Source organism: Talpa europaea, assembly GCF_964194135.1.
Source record: "Talpa europaea genome assembly, chromosome: 13".
Taxonomy (NCBI): domain Eukaryota; kingdom Metazoa; phylum Chordata; class Mammalia; order Eulipotyphla; family Talpidae; genus Talpa; species Talpa europaea.
In genome coordinates, this window is record NC_140080.1 from 27,247,066 (window position 1) to 27,264,597 (window position 17,532).

At 45.4% G+C, this 17,532-nt stretch overlaps 1 protein-coding gene across 1 annotated transcript; it reads left to right on the top strand.

Moving 5' to 3' along the window:
* Positions 1–9,928: 9,928 nt before the first annotated feature.
* On the top strand, positions 9,929–17,532 carry IL4 (interleukin 4; the record flags this gene model as incomplete). Its single annotated transcript, XM_084252610.1, has 4 exons — positions 9,929–10,063; positions 10,610–10,657; positions 15,189–15,314; positions 17,437–17,532. 4 exons carry the CDS (start codon positions 9,929–9,931, stop codon positions 17,530–17,532), a joined length of 405 nt encoding a protein of 134 aa, XP_084108736.1.

Consider the following 17,532-nt stretch of genomic DNA (forward strand, 5'->3'; position numbering starts at 1 on the left):
GGCTCACCAATTGACTGGTGGCTCCTAGACTGTGAAGGGACTAGAGTGAGGGAGCAAGGTCTCAGGTCCCTTGCCAGACTGCCCCTGAGCCCAGGCCAGCACCCAGAGTGCTGGAAGCAGCAAGTCGTGGTCAGTGGTCAAGTCTGTCAGCAGTGGTTTCCACTGTGAATGTCTGAGAGGTATCTGGAGCAGAGGGCTGGCCAGAAGTACAGAACGCCTTGCAAAGTGGTAGGACTCAGAAATCAGTCTCAAACAGAAATCAGGAGCAAACAGGAGGGTTTGCTCCCTGGGGAGCCTAGAACCTGGTGGGAACACCTCTAGCGATGCTACAAGTCAGAGGAGCTAGTAACACTGGAGCAGTGAGAACTCACATTGTACATCGTTTGGGCTAACAGAGGCCATGACAGGAGCTGTCCAGGGAGCAACAGCCATGACAACTTCTCCAGGAACTGCTCTCAAAATTGAGTGGTGGGCCTTCCTGGTGGCCTAGGGGTTAAGTCTCAGCACTATCACTGCTATGGCCTGAGTTCCATCCCCAGCCAGGGAGCTAACCCACATATGGTGTAGCAAACCTCTCCTGGCTTGCCCGCTGCTCCCCTCAGCAGTGTGTTTCACTGCTAAATAGATCCGCATGTTCTGCTCCCCACTCCATGTCTGGTGAATCCTCTCAACCCCTGCATCTATGGCCTATACCCCAGCTCTATGCAAACATAAAAAAATAAAATAAAAATTGAGTGGGTCTCTCACTTGTACCCAAGTAGAGGTGAGGGAAGAAGCCATGACAGACAGCACAGGGAGCTGGGGAGGCTCAGCCTGGAGCAGGAAAATTCAGGAGCAGGTACCAGAGCTGCGTATCCCTTGGGTTATCCAGAGTAGGAACCGAACTGTCCCTGTGGCCCATAGGGGCCTGAGAACATATTGTGTCCCAACTGCAATTCCCCTGCCTTCTAAGCCTGTGATACTGGGACACCAACTCACCCACGGTCGAGCACCACAAAGAAGTCTTACATAAAGGAGGGTCAAGAGGAGGATAGTACACTTTGGAAGGGCAGTGGAGTCCAGGGTGAATATGTGAGGTAGCTCTCCCACATCCCTTCCCACCCAGAAATTCGAGGAACAATTCATCCCCAGGTAGCATCACCTTTGACTCACTGTCCTCTCCAGTAAACAAGATGATGACATGTTTGAGTGGAATTCCATGTGGCAGAACTAAATGGAAGGAAAAAAAACCAAGAACAAAAACTAGAACTAAAGCATTGGAGAGACAAGGTCACTTAGGACCTCCAAGGAAGTATTCCAAACCAAACTTTTGGAAGGGCCCTGTGACTGGGCACACAGTGCCTACAGGGCTGCCCAAGTACCACCACTAGAGGTCCCCAGGGAGCCACATCCTCAGACACCGCAGCTCTGGCCTGTGCCTCTGGGACTGTTCCAGGCAGCGGAACTATTGTCATGGTAGTGTGCATTGAGCCAGAGGGGACTAGGGACCTTCCAAGGATGAGGGACACCTCACAGAATCACAGAACAAGTCACTGCTGGTAACATCAGGCAGGTAGGCCCAGCCAGGAAAGACAAAGAAAAAGAAGAGGAAATAATGTATGTGCCAGTTACTGTTGGCTAGGGTCAGCACTACCTGGGGACTGACCCAGGAGGTAAGTGTTAGCTGGAATTTTCTCTAACTGTGTGGTCTCATTTCTTTCATGCACAAGGTAAACCCTGAGCAATGCACAAGAGGAGATTTAGGAAGAGATAGCGCTCACTGAGTGGGAGGGAGATGCTGGTCATGGGGCCCAGGATGGGGAGCCCCCTGGCACTCTGGGAACCCCAGGCCTGGGACGTTTCACTGGAAGAGGGACTGGGGCTCAAGTGAGAAGTGAGACACACATGAGAGTTTCCGGTGAGCTCGGCACCAAACACTTCTGTCTGCTGCTCAGATGAGAAGTCAGAAAACAACCCAGGTTACATCAGGGGTTTCTCCTAGGCCGACCTTCTGAACTGCTCTGGACAAGCAGCAGCTGGGCCCAGGAGGACAAGAGCCTGCATCTTATTTCCTCATGGCCAAGCAGCTTGGAAGTTGGGCTTTATTGGGTCCAAGAGCTTATCACTTTTGGTTATGATCACCTGGAAAGTGGCATCGGCATATTATCTTAGTTGGTCAGTCTGAGCAAACTCAAAAACCTTTCCTCCCTTGGGCTGACTCCCTTCTAGGAAGCCTTGGAGGGAGAGAGTCAGGCCTACCATGTTACAGAGAGGGCGGCCTGGCATAAAACAGCTGGCCAGCTGTTACCCAGTCTTTCCAGACTTCCACGCTGGTGTCAAAGCTGCTGAGTATATCCACAATCACCCCTCCCACACACACTGCCCACTTCCACTCTGAAAAAATAAAAGTCATAAAGTCTCATTATCTCCATTTGGCTCCACCCAAAAGCAACAGAGTAAATGATCTGCAACAAACTTTCCCAGATCAACTGATTTCTCAGCAGCAACGGAGGGCCCCATGACGAAGCCATTTGAAATCCCAGAAACAATTTTCTACTTACAACCTCACTTTCTGCTGTGCTCTCTCCTTTCCCCTCCACATTGCCTCCTCTTGTGGAAAGTGAGTCTCTCAAAGCGTCGTTCAGAAACGCCCCCAGCCAGGGCACTGCCTGGGCAGATGCTACTATGTGGTCACCAGTGACGCAGATGCCAAAATTAAATTTAGCAACATCGTCAATTGGACAAGATTACAGCCCAACACTCTTCCTGAAACCTGAGGTGGTGGGAAGCCCCAGCCAGCTGTCATCACTACAGACCCCAGTCTAATGGCCTGTTGCTCTCACTAGCTGGAGGAGGGTGCACCGGGCAGCCAAACCCAGCGTCCTAGGTGAGAAGTAGTCTCAGCACTCACTCAGCATTAGAAAAGCTATCTCTCTTCTTTCTTTTAATCTATGTTTTCCCACATTTCCTATAAAGACCATACATTCATTTCCCTCTGGGAGTCAAAGACTGATTAAAAAAAAAAAAAAAAAAAAAAGCTGATGTCTGATCCATGAGGAAAGGAACCTGATTAAAACAAGGGCAGGAAGGGGCCAGGAGCACTCCCTGGATAACTAGGGGCAGGAGCTCTTAGCTCAGTTCAACTCCTCCCTAGGAGAGGTGGTCTCAGGAAACCCAGCATCCCTCCTCCATGGGCTGGACCCTCTTGGGCCAATCAGAGCCTACGTTGCCAAAGAGAGGAAGGCTTTACACTGTTGCATTTTTGGGAGTCTTCACCCAGCCCTGGCCTGCCAGGCTGGGCTGGCAGAGGGGGTAAGATGGGAAAAGATGAGTCACTAGTCCAACTCTGAGCCAGAAGTGACATTTACGCACTGGGGACAGAGAGTTCCTGCACACTATCAGCTGGTTCCCTCTCTCTCAGAAGAAGGGCCTTCCACCTACTTCTCAAAGAAAAGAGAAACATCCAGCCTAGGGGGCTGCTGCATTGTCAGCTCAGCAAAGCCGGGACTACGGACCTGCCTACCTCAGCTCCCTCTGTCCCTGTGCTCCCTCAGAGGAATCCTCCCTTATCTGTGCTGAGCATCCCATGTATCTTGTGCTGGGCGCAAGGATTTCAGGGTCCAAACAGTGCTGCCTTCCAGTCCCAGCTATGACCCTTGTTACTTAGGCCAAGTCTCACCTGTCCCTCTCTGTGAAATGGAGCTCCATTCATTCAACAAGTGTCTTCTGAGACCTTGACTAGGTGCTGGACACTGTTTTAGGTGCTGGGGATCCGTAAAAAGGTGCTTGGTGCAAGTGGTGAGTACAAAGGTGGGCACAGCAGCAGCAAGGCCTGCAAGGTCAAAGTGTGATGGAAGGTCTGGATGAAGTGAGGAAGGGAGAGAACCTTTGCTATAACAGAGGAAAGCATCCAGGAGTGGGGACCGCAAATTACAACCTCTTGAGCAGGAGTGAGCTGGAAAGCACCCCCAGGAGCAGAGGCCAGGGCAGGAGCTGCAGAGGCTAAGACACAGGGTGCTCCAAAGAATGCAGCTCTCCCATCTGGCCAGCAGGTAACAGAAGCACTCTGCCGCCAAACAGACCATGGGGACAAGGGTGGGAGTGGAGTGACTTGTCAGGAGGTTCCTGAGGAAACCCAGGTGGGAAATGATGATGGTGCATCGGACAGTAGAGGGGTGGGATGTGGTCAGATTCCGGAGATATGTGTATGTGTGATCTATATAAAATGTACTTATATTTATGTATCATTTTCATTAATACTATGTGACATAGAGATCATAAATAAGCATGTATGTATAGTATACGATATACAACTGCTAAGAGTATATATCCATGTGAGCTCTAAAAATCTTTGATTATGAGAAATTTCAAGCACATGGACAAAAGTAAGTCCCGGGTACCCATCATGCAACTTCAACAATTCGCAACTCATGGACAGTTTTGTTTGTCTCTGCCCCACCTGCTCCATTTTAAGATCGCTGAATTCTGGGTACATTGGAAGGCAAAGGTTTTGGTGCTGGACTGGGTGTGGGGCAGGGGAGGTTTTTACAGAGGTATGTGAATATCTTGAAGAGCAGAGTTGCCATTAATGAGCTAGGGAAGCTGGAGCTCAAGAGCACCCCATATAAAAAATAACTACAGGCCTTACATAAGCACCCCAACAGTGCCTGCCTTTTTAAACACATCTACACCACTGTTTCCATTTTACAAGTTCCACTCCCATTGGCACCTGCCCCTACTGCCAGCCCCCAGAAGTCTTAGTGAGGCCACGATTATGTCCTATAACTACATCCAGCGCTGGGCTTCTAGCCTTCTCTGCCTGACCTGAGCAACATCTGACACTGCTGATCACACGCTTCTCTCCAAGCCCCAGCTCCTCCTTCCTCTCCTCCAGTGTCACTGGGGTACCACAGTCATGTCTTGTTCCCCTCTTACCTCACCCCCAGGGCAATACTATTCTTCCCTTTGTCTTCATCACCACCTCTGTCTACAAATCAAACCCTCCTTTTTGCTGAGAGCAGAGCACCAGCAGCCATACCTCCATTTATGGCCCAACCCACCTCCTCCCCTTCTGAACTGCCACTTCTGTGAAAGGCACTTGCCCAAGCCAGAGTCCCAGAACAGCCTCCCTTGTCCCCATGTTCTGCCAATTCCAAGTGCTATTAATAGTAGCAATGATGATAATGATAGTTGGCATCTGTTCAGAGCTTCCAATGTATAAGGTACCCCACCAAACACTTTATATTTATTACCTCGTATAATCTTCCCACAACTCTATCATTGGCCAAGTTTGACAAACAAGCCTGGACAGGGTGCCTTTTCCAGAGAGGAGGCAGCAGAGCTGGCCAGGTCCTATTGGCTGCAGGACACATGCCCTACATTTCCACCTGGCTGCTGCTGAGTGACTCGGGCCCACAGTTCTCCCTCCACTGTCCTGTCCTACCCACGCCAGCTTCTCCCTGTCATGGCAATGGCAGGGTTCTAGCGCTTCTCCAGGGCTCCACAGAGTGCCTGTTTTATACATTTTGACCCTCCCAGCCCCCTGCTCCTGACTAAGTGCTACTTATTCCAATCTCTGTTTAAACATTACTCCCCACAAGTTTTCTTTTCAAGAATAATGTGGGAAAGGAGATTCGCAGGGTTTGGGCTGGGGCAGGACTGCCATCAACTAGGGGCCTCAGGAAACTTCTCAGACGTTTCCCTTTGAGTGCTCAGAACTCAAGTTCTTAGACCCCCCTGAGGTTGGAGTCTAGATGTGATTTCTTGTCTGCTAGAAAACTGAGAAGGCCTCCACCATCTTCCTCTATCCTTGGTGGGGCGGAAGGGAGATGGAAATGAGGTTTTCCTCCTGTAATGTAGGGAAGAAGTTAAGGCAGTATCTCTGGGATCCCTGGATTGCACCCCAGAGATGTGTGCTCTTGAACTTCAGCCCTGCCGTGCAGCCCAAGAGTAGTGGTCCTCCCTGTGGGTCATTTCTTTAGAGTTCTGGGTCTAGCCTGGGCTTGCTCCTCCACCCTCCCAACATTTCTATAAGCACCTACTTCCCTGCATTAAATGTTCTTCTGTATAAGGTGCCCACAGCAGTATGTTTCCTGCTGTGAATCCAGATACATAAATACGAGGGCTGCAGTGTAGCAATTAAAAATGACTCCACATACTCAAGGATAGAGACTTAAAAACAAAACAGAAGACACAAACAGCAGGGACATGTATGGGAATTGTCCACTGGCAAAACCTCTGGCCATGTTCAGACTCAGGTAGGCCTAATAAATTAAGTAACAAAGCCTTTTGACCAAGCAAAGATGATTAACAACAACAACAGCGCTCCCTGCACTCACTGTGTGCCAGGCACTATTCTGATACTTTCAACACATTAACTTATTACTCCTAGAAGCACCTCAAAAGGCAGGTACAACTATCACCCCCATTTTATGGGAGAGGCTGAATGACATGCCCCAAGTCACACACTGAGAAACTGGAGCAGCCAGAACCAGCAGACTGCTGGGGCCACCTTGGTTGACAGCAGCCTCGAGTAACAGCCACATGCCATGGAGGGCTGTGTGCCAAGCACTCTCCATGGAATCTCTCACTCGTGCCTCATGGGAATCTCATGGTCACACAGTGGACAAGGGCCTAGTTTGTTAGACTCCAAAACCCAGAACACATGATAGCTTTACTCGGGGGTCAGAAAGAAAAGCAGGGGCCAATGCTAACTGTCAGCTCTTCCACAGGGTCAAGGGCAAGTGGGTCTATGACTGATGCAGTCAGAACCCAGCTGCATGCCTACCCCATCTGCCTCATACAATCACTCCTACAGCCTGGGAGAAGCTCCTTCTTGGTGGTGGTGGTGAGTCTCTGAAGGTACAGGCCCCCACTTTCCTGGCCTTGGTCAGGTTTGCCACATGACACCTGCCACGATGCCACACCACAGGAAGGATGACCATTTTCTCCTTCTACACTTTGAAGGAGGCTTCTGGTCACTCCCTGATGTTCTGGGAGATTGACCCTTTTTTTTTTAAAAAGAGAACTGGGGTACAGTCAGAGGTGCGGAGGGGGGTGAGAGAATTCACCAGAGTGGGGAGAACAGGCAAACTGACGATATACACTGCTGAGGGGAGCAGCGGGCAAGACAGGAGAGGTCTGCTGCACCATGTGGGAATCTCCCTGGCCAGCTGGGAATCGAACCCGTGCTGCAGAGGCTGTGGACAGCTTCACAGTGTGGCGCTCAACCTACTGCGCCATAGGGGAAGCCCCGACATTGAACCTTTTTATCCCTGGTATCATGCAACCACTGAGACAAAATAATGTGTTCTGCTTCTGAGATATGGGTTCCTATATTATATTCCTTTTCTGACTCTTACCTTTGCTCCCAGATCCCCCAGCACAGGGTCTGGCCCTTAACAAAACAAGTACTGAAAGGCGGGTGACTTCTATTGTCTCTCACATGTTCCAGGATCCTGAGGACTTCCCCTCCACTCTAGTTCTCCCTCAAACCCCAAGGCTCTGAGAAGTGTGCTCTGTGCCCCAGACTTTCCTCCAGTGTCTGTATTCTCAAGCTCATTCCTATATTAATAGGAACTTCTCTCAAGAAATGAATATGTACCATTTTACTCTACATAATAGTTAATCTGGATGTGAAGTGTCCACATATCCCAGAAGGAACTGCCTGAGCCCTCCCATTTGTGTAATGAAGAATTAAAATTTCCCATAACCAAAAAAAACAAACAAAACAAAAAACTAGGAAAGCTAGTTTTCAAAAAATGGGTAAAAGCCTTGAAGAATTTCCCAAAGAAGATATGAACAGCCAACAGATATATAAGATGCTCAACATCCCTAATGATTAGGGAAATGCAAACCAAACCACAATGAGATAGCACCTATCAGAATGGCTTGCATCAAAAAAGAGATAACAAAGTGGTAGTAAGGATTTAAAGAAAAGGGAAGCCTTCTACACTATTGGTGGGTTTGTGAATTGGTACAGCCACTGTGGGAAAGTTTTTAAAAAGAACTATTGTAGATAGCAATTCCCTCCTGGTGTTTATTCAAAGAAAATGAAAACAGTATGTCAGTATATATCTGTACCCTATGTTCACAGCAGCATTATTTACAATAGCTAAATATGGAAATAACCCAAGTGTCTATCAACAAATGAATAGAAAAGAGTAATATATATTTACAAAGGGATATTACTCAGCTATAAAAAATTAGGAAATCCTGCCATTTGCAATAACACAGTCTGTCTTTGGAGGCATTACATTGAATGAAATAAGTCAGAGAAAGACAAATACATGGTATGGTCTCGCTATAAGTAGAATAAAATAACACAAAACACAACAAACTCATAGAAAAATAAATCAGAATTGTGGTTACCAGAGGCAGGGGCTAAGAGGAGGGGGAACTGGTTAAAGGTGGTCAAAAAGTATAAACTTCTAAGTACTATGGATGTAAGGTACAACACGACTGTAGATAACACTGTTGTATGGTATCTGAAACATGTTAAGAAAGTAAATCCTAAAAGTTCTGATCACAATGAAAAAAATACATTTTTTCTTTTCATTTTTGTTGTACCTATATGAGAGAGTAGCTATTAAACTTACTGTGGTTAACATTTCACAACACATGCAAGTTAAATCATGATACTGTACACCTTAAATACAGACATACTATACATCAGTTATATCCCAAAACTGGGATTAAAAATGAGAAACATTTTTTAAAAAAGAGAGAACTTATGCAAGAAGAGGTTTGTCCTTGTCCCAGCTCTTAAGAGTGAACCTCTAAATCCCTGAAATAAAGAACTTGGCTGCTCTTTATCACCTATTCTGGGGAGGTAGCCCCTAACTCCTTGGGAATTATTCCCAAGTGATTGCTATCAATGGTGGGCCAGATAGTTTATGCTAATGAGGTGATGGGAAAGGGGGGTTGGCCACAACATTAAACAAGTGTGATATCGTCCCAAACTCCAGGGAGAGAGCTGGATGTGTTCGGTGAATGATTCAATGGTGAATGAGATAAGAATGGTGAATGAGATAAGAATGGCAAATGATTCAATTAGCCATGCCTAGGGAATGACACGCCAGTAAAACTAGACACTGAAGTACAGGTGAGCTGCCGTGGTTGACCAGACTCGTGCGTTGTCATACATCAGGTGCCGGGAGGTGACTCTACAAGAAGGCAGCAGAAGTTTCATATTTGGGATGCTCCTTGGCCTTACCTGTCATGTCTCTTCTTTGGCTGGGTCTACCTGGTTGGTATCCTTCTGCTTAGGGGACTGTCTAGGGCTTCCTTACAGACCTGCTGGGATCCAAACTAAATTTCAGCTGGTGTTAAACCTGATACTTTGCCAAAGTGCTGAAAGTCCTAAAATTGAAAGAATGGCATGCCTGAGTGTTAGAACAAGAGAGCCCATGCCTATTACTTTCCTTCTACCTAGAGAAAGAATCCCAGATCAGCTTTTCCACAAAAGGAGAGTTTCCAAGGTGCCACCTGTACCTGGAAGAAGCCAGGTTGAAACACCACTCAAGTCAAACTTTCTTGATATTACTCTATCTTTCCCCAGGAGGATTGCACTAAAACAAATTCGGACACCTGTGGCCTCTTCTATGCAAAGCAAAAAGCCAGCAGTAACCCCAAACTGATAAGATTAATCTAAAGAGCAAATTATGGTACAATTTCCTATGCTGATACTTTGTTCTTAATTTTAAAAAAAGGTTTCATTTTCCTCTTGGTCTCACTTCACAAGAACATTATACCTGTTTCTTTGCAGCATTTTTTTTTTTTCTCCTATAAAGACGGGCAAACTTCATCGAAAATTTCCAATGTAAACTTATTTTCCTCCTATTCAGCAATTTTAAATCTATATATAGAGATATCTTTGTCAGAATTGCATTGTTGGCTCCTCTTGGTAAACTAATTGTCTCACATTGTCACTGCGATCAGAGATCTATTAATGGGTCTCACTGCCCAACTGATTCCAACTCTGATCTGTTTATTAGTATGTACCAGCAATTTCGTCCTCGGACACAAATTTGATCTTACCCTAAAAGAGATCATCAAAGCGCTGAACATCCTCACAGAGAGAAAGGTGAGTACGCTATCTGGCACTATCTCCAGATGATGACGCCGGAGGTATGTTTTAGATTATGAGAAGAACCTAACAGCTTCTAGAACTGGTAGCTGGTGACTGGCTGATAGGAGGTGGAGCAGAGCGAAGTCATTCCCCTTGGCACTTTTTGTCTTCTTTCTGTCTGTCTTTTTTCCCTAAGATTTACTGATTTATGCATATAAGAGCTGGGGTATAGGCCAGAGGTGTTGGGGGTGACAGGATTCACCAGAGACAGCTAGGGGAACAAAACAGGCAGACTGACCAAAGTACACTGCTGATGGGAGCAGCAGACGAGGCAGGAGAGGTCTGCTGCGCCATGTGGGCAGCTCCCTGGCCGGCCAGGGCTCGAACTCGAGAATGCTGCAGTGGCACGGCCAGCTTCATAGGTTGTGTCTTAACCCCTTGCATGACCAGGGGGGCCCAGGAAGTTTTCTTAATTTGAGGTTGAGAGAGTAGCTCAGAAAGGATTACTCCGTACTGTGGAGGTAACTCTGTCTTTGCTTTCTTGTTCCTGTCTGGGCCAAGGATGCATGCATGGAGCTCACCGTAGCAGATGTCTTTGCCACCTCAAAGGTAAGAACTGCCCTAGCTCTACTTTGGCAGATGGGTAAATTGGGAGAAGAAAGCCATCCACAACTGTTTGAACAAAAAACTTTAAAATTTTTTAATTAAAACAAATTAAGTTGTTCAATGATTTCAAAAAATAAGGATTCTGGTCTCTCAAACACGTTTTGGTCTCTGGATTATAGTCTCTCAAACATGTTTTGAGGTTTGATTTCACTTGCTTTATAAGAAGCATGACAGAAAGCTAGGATTTTGTAATCATAATTCAGATCCTGGTCCAGAAAAACTCTGTAGGATTTCACACACCGTTGCCTAGTACCTGAATATAGTAGGTACTTAATAAGTACCTATTAAAGGAGAGACTTTTTCTGGCCCATGCATTTCTGAAAAACCAAATACTCTTAAAAAAACAGATATTAAGATTACAGGTTAAGGGAGCTTTCATTTTGTCTAAGAGACTTCCTATGGCAACAGACAAGGTATCACCAGAGCCCCTCCTCTTCCGCAGCCTGGTCACCTAACAGCCCACTGGCTCTGGGACAGCTGTCCAGAGACCCTTAGCTTGCTCTGTCCTGCCAACTACCCTCCAGTCTGGCCTGGAGCTCTCCAGCCAGGTGGGGTCCAACACATCCCTGCCTCTGGCTACTAGGGCATCTTGACTTTCTGCCTCCTGTGCTGTCTCACTCTGCCCCCCCCCACCCTCCCCACATCACTGTAGTGGGAGGAGATAGATTTGACAGCTGATAGTGCATTTTCTCTGACAAACACATGACTATAGCCATATCAATAGCTTTGTGCACATCAGTTCCTGTTTTCATGGAAACACATAACTGAGAATGAAAAACCCAAAGCTTCAACTTACCAGTGGTCTCCTAACCACCTGCTTTCCATGTGTACCAGAGGAGTAACCTGGCCAGGATAAAGCTCTGTGGGTTGGGCAGGGCCATACCAGCACCTAGGCTATAGAACAGGCCTGTCCTACTTCCTGAGGAAAACTCTTCTTCAAGCTTTTACTGGGTCTACTTTATTTCATTAGATTATTCCAAGAGTCTGACACACAGTGAAATATAATATTGCAATATAATTAAATATAAAATACTATAAATGTATATGTATTATATAATATATAATTTTGTCCTTTAAAATCTCATTTCATATCAGACTATCCATCAATAGGTTGGAAGATTTCATGTGTGTGTATGCATATAAACTAACTTATATATGAATATGTTTTCATGTATATAAAATTTATGTACATAAAATATCCAAGAATCCATTGGGTTGTGCTCTGGGTTCTCCCAAAACCAAAGGTAGGATCCAGGAGGAAATTCCGAGGGTCTAGAAGTGAGAGAGCCTGTGCTTTTTGCCCCAGTTCTGCCATTAACTAGCTGTGTGACCTTTGGCCTCCATACCTCTTTGTGCCTCAGTTTCTACATCTGAAGATACAAAAGTGATTTTGAAAGTTGGTTGGAATCCAACTCTTGAGTTAATGGAAAGTGTTATTATAAGATGATATAACCTGATCATAGTAAAAACCTGGTTGCAGAATAATTCTAAGAAAGAGGGAACAGTGATTGGAAATGATCAAACCTTCCATGACTCCAAGTTCAGGGGTAACCCCACTCTAGAAAACCCACTCACCCCTTACCCGGGACTGAGGAGCATGTCAAGCCAGACTGCTTTCCTCCCATTTCCTCTTCACTCAATTCTCAAACACCTCCCTCACCACAAAGGTAATTGTCTTCTAAGTTCCCACTGCTTTCCCTCACTCTTCATAATCTGGTATGCATTTCCTCAAACTGCTTCTCTTCTTCCTAGATTAACAAAGTAATTTTTCCATTCTTTTTCTTCCTCAAAGACTCAACACTGCTTACTGATGTACTGAAACACTTCAGAATAAGGAGAGGTTGCTATTTTCAAAACCCACAAGCATGGTGTGAGAGGAAAAGTAACTTCTTTGTATTCCCAAAGAACATCATCTTTCCAAAATCTAGAATATTGATTTTCTTTCTTTTGGGAATCAACCGTTCTAGTACCTACAAGTTGGGTAGCATCCTTATTTGGCAGTTTCTCAAAAGAATGTGCTACTCTAAAAACCCAGACTTTCACAGGCAATGCACACGCAGGTTTCTGTGAAATCAAGGTAGTCTTAGGAAGAGCAAAATAGAAAGCAAGCAAGCTGGCCGGTCTAGGAAGCATTTCTCTATAATGGGAGCGTTTCTCCATAACACCAGTTATGGAGAGGTAAAGCACATCTTTTTTTAAGAGTTCTAGATCGACCCTCAAATTTTCTTAAGTGAAAATTAAGGATTTTCTCACATACAGCAATGGCTGACTAAATGAATACAACACAAACAAGACTGGATTTTTATGGCCTTAAATAAAGCTAGTCAAAAACCAGACCAAAACCTAGTAGTCACTGCCACACATGAAATCTCCCAAATGGCATTCCACAGTTTGCTGATATCGCCAACAGGGAAGGGCTCCTTTTGGCAAGGGCCTAGACCCCTCTTTTAGACTCTTGCTGAGCAGTTCTGAACTTCAAGATCTCTGTGCTATCTAAGTGCATCCTCTGAACTCTACCAGACACTTTCAGGCAGCGAATGCTAAACAGCAGATGAGCGCAGTCAGTGTGGAGTGTCATCCTACTGCTGCAACACAGTTGGAACTAAAACTTTAAGGCCTTCCATTAAAACTGCCTTTAGAATTAGCATTTTGAGGTTTTCCTGTTTGATTCAAACTTTTCAATTCCTATTTTATCCTAATTCACTTTAGAAAGTCCTTTGAAAAATATAGGTAATATAGTGTTTCCCCCATGTATTATATAGCCACATACTCAAAACTAAGGCAATTTAATTTGTAGGATCCAAGGCAAAGTTTCAGAAAGTCTCATTAGGTTGTCTCCTTTGGACCTTTGTGAACCTCACTGCTCTTTCTCCAACACTACAGGCATCTGCACACTGCCCAACAGCAAGGGTTTGCTTTGGCCTTGGTCATTCCACCTCTACTCATTCACAAATACCAGAAAGCTGTGGTGATTTATGGGAGGTTTCTTAACTCCTAGAGCCCAGAGATGCTGGTGCGACCATTACATTTCCAACTAGAATCGGGGTTTAGGTGGGCTCATGGTCAGCTTACTAAGTACATGTTTTTCCAAACGTCCTGCCCTTGTACCATCACGACTCAGGGCATAGGAGGAGCCTTTGTAGTCTGGATTCTGACACTTGCACCTGGGTCTGGATTTTCTTGGAAAAACCTAAAGTATGAACTATTCTTCTAGAACTTAACCTAAAGAAATGAGATGAACACAGATTTACATAGATAACTCACTACCATACTTGCAGTAGCAAAAAACCTGCAAGAATAATGAATTAGTATGTTGGAACTTAAAAAGCTGCTTGGACAGTGCTTCTCATATAAGTCCTTGGGAGAGCTTGTTAATACGCAGAGGATTCAGTGGGTGTGGGGAGGCCTAAGAATCTGTATTTCTAACAGGTTCCCAGGTGATGCCCACACTGCTGCTCCATGGATCATGTTTGAGCGGCAAGGGACTTAAGCATATCCTGGCAGACGCTAGATAATTTTTTCCATCTGCACTGGATCAGGCTCAAGCTAAGACCACTTTCTAGGCCCTGTGCCGCTTTTCCTCAGTCCTAAGTGAAAAGGACACACCAGGCCTGATTCAGACTGAGACACAATCCCCCTGCCAGGTTCCCAACAAGAGCTGCTTTCCCACCTGTACACTTCTTTTCCTAAGACCCAGCTGTCCCTAGAGTGAGCCAAGCAGCCAGACCTACACCCAAACAGTCAGCATTTCAAGGAAGTTGTGAACCGCACATCAGAGGCCAAAGCCCCTCACAGAGCTGTTACTGAATGGCATCCTCTCATAAGCACCCCCCTAGTCTCCCCAGGCCAGCCTCCTGGGCACTTAGCCTTGATCTAGGCACTCACTTCCAGCTGGACCCTGAGCTCTGACACACACTTCTACCTCTCACAGCAAAGCTTAAATGGAGAGTGCTACAGAAAAAGTACTGTCCAGAGAAAGGTTGGGCATCCATTTATTCAACAAAATCATAGGACTTTCAGGGAAACCTGAATTTTAAAACCTCACAGAAATGAGAGAGAATTTGACTATGAGCTCATGTAGGAACCTTCTACTGAAAGAATAGCTTGTATGATGAAAAGAAAAACAGGCACAGTCTATAGATACAGGTCAGCATTCAAACCTTCTATCATTTACTTAGTTGAGTGACAGGTTTCATTTCAGCAAAACTCTATAAGGAAAGAGAAGCTGGGAGGTTCTGAGGCGAAGGCTGCTACACTTGCAGAGAATTGGGGAAGGCTGTTTGTGGTTTATGACTGTGATGAGAAGCCTTCATTCATTTACAGGGCAGGAAAACTTGAAAACCTAATTTATAGTTGATATCCTTCTCAACTTGCCTATTTCTCTATTTGTTTTCTTGGAAAGAAGAACTTAGAAAAACTCTCCCTTGTTCAAAACAGAGCTAGCACATGGCTACCCATGGCATTTCTCTTCTAGAACACAACTGAGAAGGAAATCTTCTGCAGGGCCACAATTGTGCTTCGGCAGTTCTACAGACACCACAAGTGCTTACCCAAACTTGTGAAAGGACTCAGCAGAAACATCAGCAGCATGGCAAACATGGTAAGCTGCCAGCTTGGTTCCTGATTCCAGCAGTGTCATTTCTAAATGTTTCCTAAGAGTACTCTTGATTATTCAACCTATTCATTCATTTGACAAATCTCTCTTAAGGTTCTTTGGTCACTCTGACTACTGTGTGGAAACCATACTGAATAGGAGTAAGCACAGAAGCAAGATGGCTAGATGAGGGGGGTAGGGGTCTATTGCAGTAATCTAGCTTTGAGATCATGGTGGATTCAACAGGGTGGGAGGATTAGAGTTTGTCAGATTTAGGATATAACTAAAAATAGAGCCAAAAGGACTTACTGACAGATCAGTTGTGAGGGGTGATGGCAAGAACAAAAGATGACCTCTTGTTTTGACCTGAGCACCCTTTAAGGCTAGTTGGTGCTATTTACAAATATGGAAGACTAGGAGCAAAGCAGGTCTGGAAGTTAAGTGGAAGACTGAGAGTTCTAGTTTGTCCAAGGTAAATTTGAGGCACCTATTGGAGAGCTAAATGAAGATGTTAAGAAGATTATTGGAAAAGTCTGAAACATAGAGGAAAGGTCAGGACTTATGAATTCTCAGAAAGATGTTATTTAATGTGATGACCTGAATGACATAAAGAAATCCAAAGACTGAGTCCAGACACACTCTAACATACAGAATCAGAAAGAGGAGGGTCCTGTAAGAGAGAGGCTGAGAATTAGCCAGTGAAGTAGGATAAAGCTGAAATGTGTGTGGCTCCCAGAAGGCAAGAGAAGAAACTCTTATGAGGGGGCCTCCCCGGTGGCGCAGCGGTTGAGCGCTGGGTTGCGAAGCTGCCTGCGGCCTCTGCGGCGCCGGTTCGATCCCCGGCTGCTCCCGGGCCACCGGAGGAGGGTCCCGCATGGCGCGCAGACCTCTCCTGCCGCCCGCTGCTCCCCTCAGCAGTGTACTTCGGTCCTTCTGCCTGCTCTGCTCCCCGCTCTGGCTCTGGTGAATTCTCTCACCCTCCCGCGCTTCTGACTGTACCCAGTGCATGTATAAACAAAAAAAAAAAAAAAAAAAAAAAAACAAAGAAAGAAAGAAAACATGCCTCTATATATATATATATATATAAAAAAAAAAAACGAAACTCTTATGAGGGGATGATAAGTCTACTGGAAGTCAAGTTCGATCATGTTTGAGGATTATCACAAGATTTGGCTTGAGGAAGGTTATCAGTGACGCTATATAGATAGAATACAGGAATGAAAGCCTAACTAGAAGGGTTCATCAGAGAAGCAGGAAGCAGTGAAAAAGGGCAGTGAATACAGAAAACTCGTTTGAAGTGTTTCATTATAATGTTGCAGAGAAATGGAGAGGCTGAAGGAACGTTTGGAGGATTTTTTTTTTTTTTATGGTATGGTATACATTCAGCATGATCGTATGCCAACAGGAGTGATGCAGTAGAGAAGAAGGGATTGTGCAGGAGAGAGGAAGAGCCAAGAGTGAATGCTATCTAATGCCAAGTTGAGCCTGTTGTCTTATTTATTGGAACAGGGAGCTGACACAGCGCTCATTCTTTTAATCCTCTTATGAATTAGACACTGGGACCCTACTTTACAAAGGAGAAGAGTGAAACTTTCATAAATGAAGTAGTTTGTCCTAAGGTATGCAACTAATATATCAAGAGGGCTGAGATTCAAACTGAAGCAGTAGTCTGGTAATAGGTACCTGGAATCCTTCCCACCTGAAGTGCCACCATGCAATGGTGTTGCTTTTCAGTGGGCAAGAAAGCAAAGGACAGCTCTCTCTCAGTGGTCCAGGCAGCCACCCAAAAGTCCCAGTAGTCAGTGGGCAGGTCTAAGTCTCCCATCTTCATGTCACACCCCCTGAGCAGCACTACCTGTAACACATCTCTCCAGAACGCAGCACTCTGAAGACAAACAGTTAATGGTAGTAGAGTAACCATTTCTAGGAATGTAAATAGTATGCACCAAAACCAGGCAAATCCTGCTGGCCTAGAGGCAAAGGGATATTCCCAGTAACACTGCACAGAAGGCCCTGATTTCATCACTGTTCAGGAGGCAAGTTCAAGGGTACAGTTAGGTAGACAGCAGTGACAGCAAGACTCAAATATTTAGCAGCAATGAAAGCTAATGAAATGTTTCTTTTGTAGCCCTACTGCCCTGTGAATGAAGCCAAGAAGAATACGTTGAAAGACTTCTTGGAAAGGCTAAAGACGATCATGCAAGAGAAATACTCAAAGAGTTGA